The sequence below is a fragment of the Simochromis diagramma genome, unplaced genomic scaffold (genome assembly GCF_900408965.1).
Source record: "Simochromis diagramma unplaced genomic scaffold, fSimDia1.1 OVJJ01000216.1, whole genome shotgun sequence".
NCBI classification, from domain to species: Eukaryota; Metazoa; Chordata; class Actinopteri; order Cichliformes; family Cichlidae; genus Simochromis; species Simochromis diagramma.
This window is the reverse complement of record NW_024386883.1, coordinates 7,673,775-7,692,242: the sequence shown is the minus strand read 5'-3', so window position 1 is coordinate 7,692,242 and position 18,468 is coordinate 7,673,775. Positions and strand designations below refer to the sequence as shown.

The 18,468-nt window shown below is 39.7% G+C and overlaps 2 protein-coding genes across 2 annotated transcripts; one reads left to right on the top strand and one right to left on the bottom strand.

The window, feature by feature from the left end:
* Positions 1 to 1,450: 1,450 nt before the first annotated feature.
* On the bottom strand, positions 1,451 to 11,289 carry LOC120733706 (clathrin interactor 1-like). The gene is made up of 12 exons (XM_040032044.1): positions 11,040 to 11,289; positions 8,486 to 8,590; positions 8,298 to 8,394; positions 7,778 to 7,886; positions 7,340 to 7,516; positions 6,789 to 6,957; positions 6,278 to 6,494; positions 6,112 to 6,193; positions 5,943 to 6,020; positions 3,935 to 4,257; positions 3,584 to 3,767; positions 1,451 to 2,553 (listed from the first exon to the last, which is right to left on the bottom strand). The coding sequence occupies exons 1-12, from the start codon at positions 11,078 to 11,080 to the stop codon at positions 2,153 to 2,155; spliced, it is 1,983 nt and encodes a 660-aa protein (XP_039887978.1). The 5' UTR covers positions 11,081 to 11,289; the 3' UTR covers positions 1,451 to 2,152.
* A 2,663-nt stretch (positions 11,290 to 13,952) lies between these two features.
* LOC120733705 (pinopsin-like) lies at positions 13,953 to 18,426 on the top strand. The gene is made up of 5 exons (XM_040032043.1): positions 13,953 to 14,409; positions 14,719 to 14,887; positions 16,109 to 16,280; positions 16,384 to 16,617; positions 17,915 to 18,426. Exons 1-5 carry the CDS (start codon positions 14,088 to 14,090, stop codon positions 18,107 to 18,109), a joined length of 1,092 nt encoding a protein of 363 aa, XP_039887977.1. The 5' UTR covers positions 13,953 to 14,087; the 3' UTR covers positions 18,110 to 18,426.
* Positions 18,427 to 18,468: the final 42 nt, after the last annotated feature.

Sequence of the window (18,468 nt, the reverse complement as noted above, 5' to 3'; positions counted from 1 at the left end):
CAACAACTCTGGTTTTATGTTAAAGTGCTTTATGAATAAAGATGGTATGGTAGTGTTTACTGGCTTAACAAAAACAAAACATAAAAAGCTCAAGAAAAAACAAAACTACTGCTCAAGACTGCTCAAGTTCACCAATGTCCCCCATAGATACCAAAAATACGTTTTTAAAAAGACAAAGAGAAACTAGCCTATAATAAGTACACAAAGAAGGAAACTCTCGGTTCATGTTGTCATTTAATTTATTGTTGAATGAATTACAGAAAATATAGGGTACAATCAAATTAAATGAGCTGTACTGAGAAAAATAAAATAAAATCATGATTTCAGTTAACTAAATTACATCATCAGTAGCTCTCCCATATGAACATAAAATTACAACTAATAAAATATTAAACTAATAGCTATGGTGTTATCCTTTTAAGAGTAACAAAATAAAGATTTGGTCTTTTGGAGTGCAGTGCCTCAAAAACATGACAAGAGGTTCTGCTGAGCTGTGTCTGCACATCAAACAGAAAAAACACACACACACACACACACACACACACACACACACACACACACACACACACACACACACACACACACACACACACACACGATCCCCAAACCTTCCATAACCATTTATGATAACTAAGCAGATGAAGTATCAAAAGGTGAGGCCAGATTTTTTTTCTTAGCAACCAAGAGACCCCCACCCCCAAATGAAGTGTGAGTTGACAAAAATACTTTCTAAATAAATGTACCAGGCAGCTGTCTCAAAAAACTCAGCATTGTCTCACTCAAACAAAAATGTTGCAGATTGTGTTTTCAGTTTTGTAAATATTGGCCCCGCCCTTTCCCGCAATCAATACATATATGGTGTCCATACGCAAAGCAGAAGAGACCTAACAGAAATATGTAGAAAGAAATGACACAATCACAAGGAGGTTTAAGGGAAAATAGGAGTGGAAAATACTCTGAATAAAATACTGACAGCCTTTTAATGAGGCTTGTAGATGTCAGATGCACCTACAATAAAATATAAATACAGGGCAAGTGCCACTTTTAACAGTAACTGACTGTTATGAACTTTAAATTTCCTCCGAGTATTTTACAGTAGATATATTAGTTTATGTTGTCTTTTGAAGGGCATGTTATTCACATACTGAGCATCCATTATCGAGAAAAGCTACAAGCCTGATAAAAAGAGAAAAACATGAAAGCAATTAATCCACGCTCATATGGCTCAAGAATAAGTATAAGCATCAAGTGGTACCTCAACATGTTCAGGTTTCTACCCTTTGATGGACCAGATTAAGAATTGTCTACACTCCAGAGGTACAAGTGCCTCTCTTCTGCAGATGAGTGCAGGTACTGATGCACAAAGAAATAAAAAAAATAAAGACTGCTGCAGCTGTCAAAAAAAAAAAAAAAAAAAAAAAAAAAAAAAAAAAAAAAAAAATTGTGTGTGTTTTTTTTTTTAAAACAACTTCTGTTACATAACACTGTAATATTCGCTTCTTTAACCTGTTGAAATCTGGGCTGGTTCTCAAGTCACTGAGGCAGGATTAGCATTGCGCTCACACAGCCTCAGTGTGAAAGAGATGAAGGAAAAATGTATCTCTTGGCATGATGGAACAGATTCTATTCTGCTACTGAATTTGGTTGAAACCACACAGAACATGATTTCACAGGTATAAAAAGTTAAGGCAGTAATGCCATTTTTATTGGAGTCCACTGTAGTGATTAATTTCTCTGAGCAGATACAGATGGAAGGATTTTGCAGTGTTTCTGTACTGAAGAGAGATACACCGTGAATAATACTGTATATGAAACCGTTAAAGACGAACATTTTACCCCCTACAAGGAGGTAATGACTAGAGGCTTTGTGATGACACCTTCTCTCCATTTCTGAGAATTTCATACATCTAATTACCACTGGATGAGGAGCACCAGTGGGTGCTTTCCCCTGCGTCCCCCTGTATCAGCAGACTGGGATGACGAATGATTACTTCACCAAAGGAAGCAGAAGCAGAAAAAGAGACTCATGCAAGGTTGTCTTCGAGTACAGCAGTCCTTTCATAATTCACTCCCTCATCAAGTCAGACATGCACACCCGCACACAACTCTCTCTCACTCGAACACACACACATACGCACACAAACACAAACCTTTATTTCCCAAAACTGCCAAAGTTAGCAAAGGCATCTTGTTTGGGTGGGACCACAGCTGGGGTGATGGAGTGTGGTAGGCCCATCCCTACTGCTGGAACTCCCATTCCAGCCATACTGCCCATCATCACCGGAGCAGACATGCCCATATTCATGTTCATGTTCATTCCCATCATGCTTTGGTTTACAGGAATCCCACCCTGTAAACCTGCGGTCATTGAAGCTGGCATACCTGTGGCCAGGGAGCCAGGCATGCCAGTTGTCATTGTTGCAGGCATGCCCATTGTCATGGGGTTGCCTACCATCATGGGATTAGCTGGTGGTCTTATTGATGCCGCATGGGGCGGAGAGCTGAGGTTCAGTCCTCCGAAGTTCTGGGCCAACAGGTTGACGGGAGGCACGCCTACATGGACACATATGGAGAGTTACTCAATATTCTCTGCTGTACAACTTATAAAATATTATCACATCTAATAACTGGATCATTAAATGGCCCAGTCTAAACAATATACATTACAGCACAAAAGCTTAGGGCAGTTGGCAGAAAATTAAACATCCCTACATACAGAGTAACAATTATTTTCAGCAACAAGGACGACACCTGCAACAGATCCTTGTCTCACAGAGCCATGCTGTCAGTATCACACGGATAATGAGGAGACAGAAGCAACTATGACACATTCCTGAAGATATCCAGAACAATAACAGCCAGCATCAAAGTAGTGTGAGGTCACTCAAAGGTTAATGAAGCCCAGTTAGGAAGCCTTGAGCTGAGCTTTTTCATGGTTGCCATCTTTGTGTTTTACACCAAATGGGATGAGCACAGCGTGGATCTGACTGAAGACTTACACTATCTGAGTAATAATTTGATTGGTAAGTTGTTAGACTATGAGCATACCTGGGATAAACTGCCTTTCTGACTCTTAGAATGACAAACAACATAAGACAGTTACATGAGGCTTCATGTTTTATTCTGGATGAACCGAAACTATCGACTAAGCCCATAAAGTCATCAGAAATTAGGTTTACTGAGCTCACAGAGTGAGGGAGCTGAGGGCTTTTCCTCCCATTGACTGCTCTAGAACTAAAAGTCAACCCCTGCTGGCCATTAAAAGGAATGCAGACAATTTCTAACCCTTAAAGCCACACCCATCTTTCATACCATCAACAGGAGCGACCTCTCTGGAACTCCAAGTACTTTCAATAAATGAGTGCAAGTCTATGGATGAACACCAACTTTGTAATGTTCTGTTTATTGCACATTAACTCTTCATGCAGCGGATTATTATTTAAAAACATCTTCACTTTACTTAAACGTTTCTACAGTATTGAATATCCAAAAGGTCTTTTGACTTTGCCATTACACTAAAATCTGTAATGTGCATCAATTAAAATCCTTATTTGTTTCCTCACACTGTGTAATACACACATACCTTGCTGCTGGATGATATTGTTGAGTGTGGGTGGTGTCTTAGTGGGGTTGAAGCCTGCTGAAAGGAAGTCCAAGCTGATGTTGACAGAGGGGTCAGACCAGGTTGACCCTAATGTTCCCTGACCTCCAACGCCAACCTTCTGCTGTTGTCCTATGGGTGGCTGAGATGACATGGCTCCCAAACTCTAAAAAACAAATAAAAATGTTTTCTTTACACAATACAAAAATAAATATAGTGATATGTATAATAATTGAAAATGTACATTATCAACTGAAGTGCCCCCCCAATTTTTATTTATTTATTTATTTTTATTTTATGAGAAAAATGAGACCACCTTGTTACTGCACCTACCTGTTGAGAACGAGAGAGGGGCATGGTGGGTAAACCACCAGAAGCGCCGGGTGTCACCCCTCCCAGAGAGAACGTCAGGCTCTGAGAGGCACTAAGTGTTGTATGTGGACTGGTTATTTGATTGTTAACTCCGCTCATCAGGTCCAAAAGCTCAGCAGAAGGTGGAATAGAGGTGGTACTAGAGGTCGGGGCTGTGGGTGACTGAACGCTGCCAAACAAGTCAGCGACAGGTTGGGAAGGACCAGAACTAGATGATGCTGGAGGACTGGCAGAGAAGGCATTCCAATCCCCAAATTCCCCATTTCCATTGGATGATGCAGCAGCTGCCAATTGGACGGCAAAGGTACGTTTAGTTGTAACATATTGACAGGAGCTGCTCCACTCCTTTACTGCATCTTTCTTTAAAAATTTATTACTAAATATACACTCTCAAAAAAAAAAAAAAAAAAAGAAAAAAAGAAAAATCTACATAAAAGTATAGTCCAAAGTTTACATCCACTCAAGGGCACAAATATCACAGTAATTTTGGGCTTTTAATGATTTCTTTGACAGTCCCTTTTTACAGGGTCAAATGATTGTTCAGCATAAATGTTAAATGACTGCTGAAACTCCAGGGTCACTGTCCACAGTGAAGCGAGTTTTACCTCGCAATGGGCAGTGGCTGTTAACTAAGAAAAAAGCCCCTGCTCCAAAATCGACACCTTCAAGTGAAATTTCCAGCTGCCTACATGACCAAGCCAAAAGCCTAGAAAAAGGTTTTATGGACATGAAGTACAGATTGGCCAGAACAGAAAGAGTTATGTTTGGAGGAGTAAACGTTAGGCTTTCAGACCCAAGAACACTGTACCAACTGTTAAGCATGGTGGTCGTAGCATCATGCTCTGGGGCTGTTTGGGTGGTACATTGCAAAAACTGAACTAAGAGAGGAGGACTACCTGCAAATTCTTCAACTTCACCTCAAATCCACAGATGGATGGTTAAAACATAGACACAGTTGGTTGTTCCAACAAGACAATGATCCCAAACCAAATGTGGGAATTAATGAAGTCTAAATACTTCATTACCGTCCTTAAGTGGAATTTCCAGGTATCCATACTTTACTTGAGTATTTGTTTTTCTGACAAATGTTTACTTTTATACCAACTTTGCATTATTCAAACATTGCATGAAAATACTGGGTAGTTTTGTGCAGGATAAATAAGTTAGCCTGCAGCAAGCTTACAGCTTGTATCTGTGGTGAATTCTAAGTTGCACTGGTGCACAGTGGCTACGGTGCTGATGTCGGTATTCGGCTACATAAAGCATAATAGATCAATCTACATTTAAGCTGTGGAAGCTTCAATTAATTCACTGAATACCAACTGTATATGGTCTAGTTAAAAGATAATCTATAGTATAGTGTCACAGTAGGAAATGAAAAGCCGCCGAGTTAGCATTTGAGACATTTGCTTACATATTGTTAAATTCAGTTTTGTAAATCCACAAAGAGCAGCAGGTGAGCTGATCACAGCCTGCAAACTTTAAAAAACAAACAAAAAAAACAAAAAAAAAAAACATAAATAAATATGTAAATAAATCCAGTAAATAAATAATTTACTGGAGCTCACAATAGAAATTGAGTTTTGATTCTTTTTGCCATGCTAAGTGACTACAACAGTGTTGTAGTGTTCCCCCACCTCCTGAATCCCACAACTGTACTCATTTTTCTGTTTAGGTGTATGAGTTGGGGTGTATGGATATATTTGTGCTTGTGCGTATACTTTTGACCCTGTTTATATTAGAAAAAAATGCTAAATTAATTTAACTCGTGCACCCAGCTCCTGTTTTTTTCAAGTCATTAAAGACGATTGGTTTAAAATAATTTCATCCTGGAAAAAGAACAGTTCAAAGAACAAGAAAAATAAATAAAAATAAAAAAATTACCAAGACATTTATGCCTATGATAAGTGGTAGTAAACATCAAGAATATTATTCTACAGTATGAAGCCAGCACTAAAATAAGGTTTACCGGTGGAGGTCGGGAGGCTGGCAGAAGCTGCAGGAGACGAGAAGTCTGCAAAACCACCAATGAGGTCTGAACTGCCACCTGGAGAGATCAACACAAAAACTGACTCATATAAACTGACTCATACAAAGTTCTAGAAAAAAAAAAAGTGACAAAAGCAGTTTTCATTTACCTGTTGTAGTGCTCTGATTGGATAAAGGGTCGATCACAAGCAGGTCAGCCAGGCCACTGCTGGAAGACTGCCTGCTTGATGGCTAGAGAGAATACAGGAGGAAAGTGTCCACATGTGTAAGTACACTGAAACTCTAACACATCTGGTAAGGAGCATGTGCAAATACCTTCTCCTCTGGGCTCTTGTCTCCAGTATAGTTGGCTGCAGCACCCAGGTCCAGGGTCTTGTTGGTTGCTGCCACGGTGCGCTTCCGTGTGGTGGTGGTGGTGGTTTCAGTTGCTTGTGTGATCTGAATGCTCTTTGTTGTGACGGTTTCCTCCTCATCCTTGAACTCGAGTGTTTCCTGCCTACCGTTTCTTGATGCTCGGTCCTCCTCATTGTCACTATGGCAACCACAAGAAGGATGTATAAGCGCTCAGGGAGATTTTTCTTTGGTTTCGTTGTTATTGTGCTATAACTGTATGTCGGTGCACATTATTGGTTGGATGAGTAATCCAGGTCCCGGTGGTTTAAACATTAAACCATTTGATGTTCAATGTGTGGGTGACCATGCATTCATTTTTGTTTATTTATTATGAGCACTCAGTTGGCTACTGTGATAACATCTTCTGCAGCTTAAACCCCGCAATCATGCACAGATCAGTGTTCATTATTATTATTTCAGAATGCATGTTTACCTAATTCTGTCAGGCGAGTCATCTCGTTCCTTCTTCCTGAACTTGTTCAGAGTGTCATCAATGGTGCTGCCAATCTTATCACTGATCTCTCCGAGCTTCTCACTAAAAGGGAAAGATCCTCTGCTTTTATCCCAGTCTTCATCCCACTTATTCCGATCCAACTCATTAGCTGAAGGGAAAGATGACAGAACTGGAGATGATTCAGTTTCATATGAATCAAACAAAGGATGAACAGTCTTTGGTACCACTAGTATAAACCTAACTGCACATGCATAGTATCTATACTATTTATATGAGATATAGAAGTAGATAGGTGTATAGTATCTACCTAATCAATAAAAGACAAACTCAAATACAAGTTAATGAATTAATTAACAGCAATAAAAAAAAAAATAAAAAAAAACATAATACAGGTAACACTGGTTTAACATTTTCATAAATAAAATAAAAATCAAGTCTACTGTGCTTTGTACAATCTCCTTACAAATTTTTGGAAGGGGAAAGTTATGTTATCAGTTGGGCTGTCAAAGAAAACCCAGCACATTACTTACAGTTCTTAAAGCTGCCCCCTCCTCCGCCCATACTGTCAGAGGAGACGCCAATGTATTTATCCTTGTTCTTCTTGGCCTTCTTCCTCTCTTCTCTTAATCTGTCATCATCCTGGATGAACTCCACCATCTCCTTCACCTTTTGACGCACATTAATACCCTGATCTTTACCATTCTCATCTGGACACAGAAGACACATGCAACACAGAAATGAAAACAAGACAATTACCTGGACAGCTGTGACATTTATTATCAACCGTACTTTGAGCAACACTGTAACCTTTCTTCCAGAGTCAGCCACCCGGGTCAATGTCTTGGAAGCTAAATGCTAGATTTCTAGACCTAGTTTATTTTAGACATAACCACATTACAGCTCAAATTCACAGAACATTAAGAAGACTTTGGACCACAAAGAACAATTAAATTCATTTAGACACACACCAATGAAGTGGTAGTTTTCTAGAGATCTCAGGTCGTAGATGTGTTCTCTGGCACTGGTGACGACCCTTTCAGAGCCATTCCTGATCAGGTAGGCCAGCAGCAGTAAGGCCTGAAAAAAAAAAAAAAAAAAAAAAAAAAGAGATAGAAGTAAGCGAAAACAGGGATGAAATTTTTTTTTTTTTTTTTTTAAATAAAAATTAAGAGTCAGATTTGGTTGATGTTAGTGAGAAATAATGTTTCCTAAGAATGCTCAAATTCAGATTGTGTTAAAGTTCCCTTTCCTCTTTCTAAAAATCTAAACTTAAACACAAACTAATCTCCACAGCTGCGTGAGTGAGGCATAAAAATTCATTTTCTTCATATGTAGTCTGACAGCAGACAGTGTTCAAAAATATAAGTAAACCAGTATGTCTGATTTGAAACAAACAAACAAACAAACAAACAAACAAAAAAACACCTATAGGACAAGAGACCAAAATTGCCTCAGTCAGGTTTGTACACAACAATAATCCAACAGTACCTTGTAGACTCGTCTCCAGTTCTTTTTGTTGTCCTTCAGCATCCTGGTCCACAGCATGTTCATCACCTCTGGGAACTGCTCATACATGAAGGTAGATCTACAAATACAAAAAAACAATAAACAGCATTAAAAAGCTTAGAAACCAAATGCAGACAAATCATTTACACAGATTACACTACACGACCTACTTGGCTATTTCTCCCATTAGTTGTCCAGAGGGTCCCCAGGGGTCATCATTGGTGGCCTCTCTCACCTTGGACTCGATTTCTGAGTAGTTCATCACCACATTGGTGCTGTTGACACAAATATATGGCACATAATCTTCATGAGCAATTGATAAATCATTTTCATGCACAGGTGAATCTGCTGACTTTTTTTTTTTTTTTTTTTTTTTTTTTTTTTAGATAAAAACCAAAACAAACAACAACAAAAAAGAAACAAGAACAACAAAATAAATGGCTAAAGTCATGCATATATTCATGCAGGATACAAGAGAGTTAAAAAGAATGAAACAAATGTTTCTCTGATAACAAGAATCCCAGTTCACTAAATAATGAATGCACTTTGTAAAAGCCTTAACGCTAACACTTCAGATACTCGAGACAAAAAGGGAGATGTGGGAAAGTAGAGTTTGTGTGTGTGTGTGTGTGTGTAAAAGGCAAAACAATGCCTGTTTCCTGCCCTCTTTGTATTTCAGGGCTCACCCGCTGCTGTGGTTGTTTGAACTGTTGTGCATGTGTGCATGTGTGTATGTTGCATTTTTAATGGACACAGCTTGGTTTTGCAAATAAACACAGACAAAGAACATCAGCTTAAAGCACCACTCATCCTCTTCCTTATCATAGTCTTTATTTCCTGCTTCCTGATCTTCAACACTCTTATCGCTTCTCGATTCCTAAGCAGCTGCTTGTTTTCTCTTCTTCTTTTTTTTTTTTTTTTTTAACCTTTCCTCTATCTCTGCCTTCATAGCTCAGCCACTTTCCCAGCTAGAGGAAGATTCAGCTGTGATATTGTCAGTAGATGCGATAGAGACAGACAGCAAGAGTTATAGGTCACCCTGACTTTTAAAAGAAAAGCCACAACTGCCAGCTCTATTGAGGCAGATCAATAAAGTCCATTCACTATGCCCAGCCAGGTACAACCAACAGCTGGTGGGAGCTGCTGTCCATTTCTCCATCTAAAGCTCTGCTGAGATTTCTGCCTAGGCTGCTTCTTTATATCCGCTCTTCTTAAAATCTCCAGATTTGAATTATCCAGATGCCACTTTGGCCTTGACATTTAGCTCCTTTTGTATAATTTTTAACCTTATGAGACAATTTTTTGTCAATTGTATTTACTTTATTTAGGCTGGTTTATTATAGGTTCTGTTTAGATCTGCGATCCATCTCAAATCACTGTGGGCCTTCAGCTTGACCACAGATTTACCTCCAATTTTATCATCTACTGTTTGGAGATAATAATGGTTGAATGTGAAATCTTACCTTCACATTTGAAAGACTTTTGAAATATGTCTTGTAAAGTATAATAGTCAACCCAATCCACCAAAGTGAGGGAATTTTCTTCCCTCACTTTGAAATTAGTATTTACCAACAAATATATCAAAAACTATTAAATATAAACAGCTGAAGTTTTCACTATCTTACCATAAAATAACGGATCAGGATAATTTTTTTTTTGGGATGGATATATAAAAGATATCCAAGTATTGGCTAATTAAGATATAAAGATAAAATTCGAGCTTTCGTGTAATTTAAGCCAAATTAGCGGTGGTTGAGCAGAAAATGTTCTGAAAATATGATGATTTGAGAATAAGCCAAAGATGAATGAAAGGACCTTTTCAAAAAAGTTGGTTTACTCTCTGACCTAAATAATCTCAGTAAACTTGAAACTCAATTTCCGTTTACAGATTTGAGGCAGTGTGGGTAACTCGCTAAAGCTAACCCAGTTTCTCTGTGAGACCTGAGGTGACAGGAAGCTGTTGTTCTTGCAGTGCAGAGACTGTACACATTATGCAGCACATTGTGCATACAACAATAGACACCACAAAGAAGCATGCGTAATCTACTGTTCAAACAGTACAATGTGGCAGGCTGCAGCACCAGCATTAGGTCCTGGATCATGTCGTTTTAGTGGCTAACAAGCTTTGTTGTTTGGACCACGGGGACATGGGCCTCCTCAGACTGATGTAGCTTCTCTGAGGCAATGGAAAAATTTACTGCCCACATACATTTATTCGGCCAGTTACATGCCCATGATTACTGCTTAGCTTTCTCTATATATTATATTGAATCATGAAGGCCCATTAACGATAGCGGGCACTACTGTAGGGTGGGACAGGGCGTGATTCTGCAGCAGCACGCATAGAAAGACTCATAACATACCCGACCTGGGCTTAGCGATGCTAGCAAAATTAGCTAATAGGATAGCATTTTCTCTGGATGTGAGACAAATACATCTCCGGTTTATAGCACCGCGCTTTTCCCCTCCTGACTTTAGTTATTTTAAGCAACGTGGGTAGAGACAGAGCTTTAAAAAAGAAGCAACAAAAAAACACATCTATATTTAAAGCATCAATGTTAGAGATTGGCAGCTAGCCAGCTAGACGACGCTAACAGCTGAAGGCTACCGCCGTGACGTCACAGCACTAAAAGCTGCTGATGCTGCCCGGCTCGAGCCGCCCGGCTAACCGCTTAGCTCAGAAGCCACTTAGCGGTTTAGCTCCACCTGCTCATCGGTACTCACGCTTTGTCCACCAGCTCTCTGACTTTCCACATGTTCAGCATCTCCGCGCACAGCTGCGGGCTTCGCCGCCTCGATACTACGTCGCCCCCGTATCTCTACACCCCCCCGCCGCGAGCCAGAGGTGGGTGTCCGGTTACCGACAACACTCTTCCCCCCCAGTCACTCCTCGATCAGCTCCGGTTGTAAGCGACCGCTGCAGTTATAACGGACCGGCCCCAGTTGCTACGGAAACGTCGTTATCTGTCGACGTCACCGGCGCGTCGGGATCCACGCATCGCTCGCGGATTGAATCACGTGCTTTTTATGTCAAACGAGAACGGAAGACTCGTTTTATTTGTTTGCTTTTGTTTTTCTGCACATAGTAAACAGACAGTGCCTTGCTATAGGACACTTCAGCCTGGGGATGTTTGGCCTGTGCGGGATAATTCGGGTTTAGCTGATGGTATAAATAATGTATTTCTCATTTATTCGTATTTTCATATGTTAAGCGGCATTTTTATATAAGAAAAAACGAGTCAAGTATTTTTTTTATTAGTAAGTAATTTATTCAAAATTGTGTATTCCTATTTGATGAAAAAACACAAAAATATTCAGTTATTTAATGTCTTATGAATTATATCTTTATAAGTAAGAGAACTATATGTATAATAACACATATATTATATACTATCTATAACTATATAGATGTAAAGTTTTACCACTTTGTATTTCATATATACTGTTAAACAAAATAAGAAAATAGATGAATATACTGTTATTGTGGTCGCTTTAATATAAATTCAGTTTTTACTTTTCTGAATTTTACATATTTTTAGTTTACCTTGTTATAGAATAGAATAGAATAGAATAGAATGCTATTATTTGTCATTGTACCTGTGTTCAGTGAAATTTGGAGTATCTCTGTGAGCAGTGCATACAGTTAAAATGAAAAGAAATAAATAACTAAAATATAAAAATTAGAAAAAATGCATGCACAATATACACTAGAATTACAAGAACTATACACATATCCATTTCACAGTCTTTGGTCATATTAGAAAGTGTATGATTATCTAACATTTGTATTTTTTTTTAATTTATGCTATTTTTTTCTTTGTAGTGTTAATTTTTTATCTTATAAAGGTATCTGTTTTGTCATATTGTGAATATTACCTTATTCAATTAAAAAAACACCTTTTCTCTTTTATACTTTTTGTTTTATGTTTGTTGTTTTTAACTTCATTCTAAAAGCTGTAATAACAATTTTCCCTGCGTTGGGATGAATAAAGCGTGTACCTGGGTGCTTGTGTAGAACAACATAAATTCAAATAAGCATAATTAGAAATAGACAAAAGTGATGTTTTCCACAACCCATATATATCAGGTAATACACTAAAGAGCATGAACAGAATCTACATGGAGAAAAAGAAACACTTTAAACTGGGAGCACTGGACCAAAATCACAATATCCTTTACAAATCTGTAAACAGCTCCAGTGAGTTACAAAATACAAGTCTGAGTGGAAAGGACTACAGAAGACACACTATAACTACAAGTAAAACTACACGTCCAACAACACTGTGTTTAACTGACACAGAGAATACCACCACAAGGAAAGACAAGGATAGGCTCTTCCCATCATCACTGCAAATTATATCATTTTATAAACAAATATAAAAATGTAATAGTTAATTAAATTAGCCTGATTCAAATAACAATATAAGCATTTCTGTACAGTTAAGGTTTGTTTTATCTATAGTCTGAAGACCCGAAGATGACGTTTTAACGGTACTTTCATCCAATAGAAAATGCTCCCTCCAGTGGTTAAAGTGTAGTACTGCATCAAAGTGATCTTATAGACCCAAGTTCGACTTTTGAGTGAGAGCTGTTGGTTTGAATTATTCCATAACTAATAATGACAGCTCTAAATTAGTTTAAAAATGATGTAAATATTATTTAATTAAAGTACACAGGATCCTGTATGATTTTTTTTATATTTACAGGAGAAAAATAATGTTTAAATCTGTCAGCTGATCTCCCGCCCGCAGATCTCCTGTCATTTCTTCATTCTTCCGTCCATAATGATGCCCACCCTCAATCCTCACCCTTCATCACTTCCTAGCTCCACTTCTTTTCCACAGCAGCCCTGCTCCACATCCTGCTGCAGAGCATCACAGAAGCTTGTAACCCAGCATCCAGGTCTTAGTGTTAGCCCGGCTTGTCTCCATACGTTGCTCCAGAATCATTGCTGCATGCTTAACTTTTAGTTCCAGTTCCTTCGGGAGTAACCTTTCTTCTGCTGCCAGTCACCTGCCTGCCCTCATCTTCTCCCCTGTTCACCAGTTTATTCCACCGCCTGGCCGCCTTCTGCACAGCCTCTTCAAACCTCCCCACAGATAACAGCCCGCTGTGTTCTGTTTCCCTGCCCTCTGGCCCTGTTGGGCCATTCTCTCAAGATCATCGTTTCCCATTATTTAATTATTTATTTTATTTTTTAACCAGGTTTTGCATTTTCCTTGGATTCTCCTCCAAGAGTTCTCCCACTGACAGGCTTCACTTGAATTTTTTGGACCCGAGTGTGTTCCTGGCTCAGCATCTGAGTGAGCCAAAGCTTATATTATTGATAAGCTGGCAGGGATATTTAGGTCCCCAATCTGGTTCTTAACACAGTATTAGCCTCTAACAGAACAAAATAAAGACATCTCTTCTTTTGATTGATTCTTTTCTTCTCATAGAAGTGCTCTTCACTTTTTAATCTACCAAAAAAAGAGGAAAACGGGCCCATCTTAGTATTTCCTTGTTTAGTTTAAGTTCTTCTTTGACAGTATTCAGTGTTTTCATTTGAAGAAATAAACTGGCAGCAACTCATACAACTCATATCCATAATGTATGAGAAAAAGACAAATCCCCCCCCCCCCCCCCCCATTCTGCCCACTCCCCTTGAGTATTTAAGCATTTGCAGACATCTTGTAGATGTATTTCCTACTAATGCCTCCAGTAAATTCAGTTTCACTACTTCTCTAAGAGGATACCTCCATACGCCTTTGCTTTGTCTTTCTACTCATTGCCATGGTGACCCACCTGCAGCACAACAACCTCAGCACAGAGCACATCCCCGGTGCCCTGAGCCAAGCAGGTCACACCGCGGCGGCCGTCTTTCTTGGGTTCGTCCTGGTTCTGGGGTTCTTCGGCAACTTTCTGGTGCTTCTGGTGTTCTCACGTTTTTCTGGGCTGAGGACTCCGGCCAACCTGCTTCTCATCAACATCAGCATCAGCGACATGCTCGTTTGCATCTTTGGCACATCCCTCAGTTTTTCCGCCAGCGTACGTGGCAGGTGGCTGACAGGTTCCTACGGGTGCAAGTGGTATGGCTTCTCCAATGCTCTCTTCGGTGAGTGAGGTTAATGAAGCCCAGTTTTACTCTGGGAAAGGAGTGCGTAGCATAAAAGGCAGTTTTTGAACACTATTGTAGTTTCTATTTTTTATTCTTCACTATTCCATTAAAAAACTAACGAAGATCCAAATAAGAAAAAAACTCACAACGAGGCTTCTTTGTATCCTGTTGGGTATAGTTTGTAAAATGTTTTTATAAAATTATTTTATCTTGAAATGTTTCTGCTACTCTGGTTATGAAAAGTAAGAAGCATCAGCATCCTGTTTGATCACTGCTGCTCTTTCACCTGACGTCTCTCTATGGCAGGGATCGTGTCTCTAGTGTCTCTGGCTCTCCTGTCCTTTGAACGCTACTCTGTGCTGCTCTGCAAGCAGCAGTCAGACTCCTGTCAGTACCGCAGGGCCTGGCTCGCCGTCGCAGCCTCCTGGCTCTATTCGCTGGTGTGGACTGTGCCGCCACTGCTGGGCTGGAGCAGGTCAGCCAACCTGAAATATTCCAGACCTCAGAGAAAAGTCTGTAATTTACAAAATAATGAACCACTACAGCTGGCAGAAATAGAGGCAGAGTGATAATCAGAAGGTTGGTGGTTCAATTTCTGGCTGCTCTAGTCTGTGTGTCAATGTATCCTTCAAGATACTGAACCCTTGTTCCCGATGTCATCAGAGTGAATATTAGATTAAAGGGCTTCGAGTGCTCAAGTAGAGCTGAAAAAACACTAAATAAGAACCAGTCTGTTCACTGCTTTAACAATGAGATCAAAGGCTGAGAAATGTTAGGTCATTAGAGAGCTCTGGCTCATTGTAGTTCATTGTTTAAATGCCTAAAGATGATTAAAGACACAAGCTCTCTCATGACTTGAGCACACTTTTTTGTTGCAGCTGTGTGTCTCTAATATATGTTTCTCTCTGGTTAAGCAAGTGACGCGTATAACTGAGAATATTTGCATTGAATTGAACATTTGGGTAACAGGAAGCTGATTTTTCATCTTTCTTTTTTAAATGTTTTAAAAATGTATTTTTAGGTTTTTTATATTAAAGGTCAGCTGTGGTCTGGCATGGATATAAACTGCAACTTAAGTGCTCGGTCCAGGCAGCTACCTCAGTAGCCACTAATTCTGAGTTTTGCTTTCAATCCATATCCGTGTGATTTTATTTCACACAAAAGCAGCTCCATGTTTTCATTCTTTGACTGAGTGGATTTATGTATGTCATGCTGGACTTTAGTGCAGTGCCTTCACTTCCCTTTAAGCCAGTTTATTTCTGATTGACTGTCATTTATTAAAAACAGGTTTAAACACTGAGCTGGTGGGACTTTATGGTCAGGGCTGTGTGCCTGAGATGACAACATTAAGGATATCGGCTTGTTTTGGCTCACAGAGAGTATTTGCACATATGCTGACCTCATTATTTGGAAACTTGGCCGTGTTTTATATGCATCCAACACTCTAATAGTACAGATATGTCAGGAAAGCCAAAAAAGGACATCTTTAAAAAAATGAAAACATTAAATCAACCTCATTAAAACTGGCATTTTTCTTGTTTTTCACAACAGAAGTATTTAAAATGTGTACATATTTTAAAAAACAAGATATTTTCCTGCTCTGTGCAACCCTTTTGTCTGTTTGAGAGCTGCTTGATTCTGTTTTGTTTGATGAAGGAAGACAGTAACTTACTGTTCATCCTGTGTTGCGGTGCAGCTATGGGCTGGAGGGTCCTGGCACCACCTGCTCGGTCCAGTGGCACCAGCGCACAGCCACGGCTCGCTCTTATGTCAGCTGTCTGTTCGTCTTCTGCCTCCTCCTGCCGCTGGTGCTCATGTTCTTCTGCTACGGGAAGATCCTCCTCGCTGTACGAGCAGTGGCGAGGCAGGTAAGCTCGTAGCTTCACCTTTGACCTCTGCATAATGTTTGAAATCTGGCTCTCACCTCTGTGCATCTGCCGGTGTGTTTAAAAGAAGTGTGGGTGTCTGCAGGTCACAGGGATTAACTCAACCTACCCTGACTGGAGAGAAGGCCGTGTCCTTCTGATGGTGGTCACCATGGTGACAGGCTACCTATTGTGCTGGATGCCATACGGAGTTGTGGCGATGCTGGCTTCATTTGGAAGGCTGGGCTTAGTGCCGCCTGCCGCCAGTTTAATCCCCTCACTGTTGGCAAAAACCAGCACCGTCATCAACCCCTTTATTTACGTGGTGCTGAACAGCCAGGTAAGAAAACAGGAAAAACTCCTCCAGATTAAAATGACACCAACTTTCATCAGCAGCAACTCCGATACCTGACTATTTGAAATCATTTTTATTAAAAACAAAAATAAAACAACAAAAGATTGAAAATATTCATTGGAAAACATTTTAAAATGCAAACACCTCCAATCATAAAGTGATGGACATGGTCAGCAGCAATATTCAGGGAGGGTGTATCATTTAAACAGTGCCCAGTTGATACTAAGGGGCCCAAAGCGTGCTGAGAAAATATCCCCCACATCATTACACCAACACTAACCGGCCTGAAATGTTGATACAAGGCAGGCTGGATTCATGCTTTCATGTTTACATCAAATTTCCTATTTCCAGTTTTCTGTTCTTCAATTTTAGTGAGTGCATGTGAACTGTTGCTTCGGTTTCCTGTTCTTAGATGACAGTAGTGACACTCAGTAACTCATCTGCTTCAAGGTTTGACGAGATGCACTTCTACATTTAACTCATTCACTGCCAGCCATTTTCAAATCAGGTAACTCCCCACTGCCATTGACGTCAATGGCAGTGAATGAGTTAATTGATGAAACGATTCAAATTGCTGCACCTTTAGACTGCTTCCAATCTTTCTTCTCTGACCTCTGACATCAACAAGGCATTTTCACCCAGAGGAGTGAAGCTCAGGGACCTCCTGTTTTTGGCCCATTCACTGTAAACCGTGCAGATGGTTGGGCAGGAAAATCCCAGCAGATCAGCAGTTTCTGAAATACTCAGACTAGCCTATCTGGCTAGTCACTTTTTTTCTTCATTCTGATCCTCGGTTTGAACTTCACCAAGTTGTCTTGATCATGTCTACATGCCTAAATGCATTGTTCTGCCGTCAAGGTTAGTATACAAACTAAAAGCAGGTGTGAAAACATTTAAGTTAACTGAAATAAAAATGAAAACTAACTGAAACTTGCAACTAAAATAAAAATGTGGATAATAATAGAATGATAATAATTAGAAGTACTGAAACTAACAGTGAAACTAGTAAAAATTTATATAAAATTGAATTAAGCACAACAAATCCACAGTAGTTGAACTAAAATAAAACCCTCATACAATAAAGCCCCCATACTGGAAAAACAATTAGACAAAATTCCTGTTCCCATTTGGACTTATTGTCCAAATGTTTTCTGAAAATCTAAAATCCCCCTCATAGCGTGTGTAAGAGATGGTCTGAAGTTCTTTTTTTCCCCCTAAAGATTATCATGTGGTTAATATCAGGCATGCATGGATTTTCCTTCTACCTCTCTTTCCCTCTCAGTTCTCCAGGTGTCTCCTGCACATGATCGGGTGCAGCTCACAAGCTCCGCCCACCCCAGAAAACCTCTCACAGCCCAGCAGCAGGGAGATGTGGCATCACGCTCCCAGCACGCCAACACGGGAACAAAATACAGTAACGCCCCAGTTCACGTCCAGAGGGCAGCAGGTCCAGCGTGGTGCTAGTGGCTCAGTGTGAAGCACAGAAGATAACGACTGTTCTGCTTTATAAACATGCTCTGTATTTATTAACGAGTCAGTTCTCCGTCGTTCCTTTAAATGGTGCTATGTCAATTTGGCGCCACCGGGTGGCGCTATGGAGAACATTAAACTAGTAAACAAATAGGTGGACCACAGCAAGAGGTGACATTTATTTTCTTTTTAATAATGCTCAACAATTTACCACAATTAGAAATTGTTCCAGTTCTGAAATTCCTGAATGGGCAACAGCAAAATAATTTATTAAGAAAATAAACATACGTCTTCAAAAAATATACAGTCATTATGCTTCACGAACACCGAGCTCCCAGCGAGTGAGGGATTGGTCTGAAGACAGAT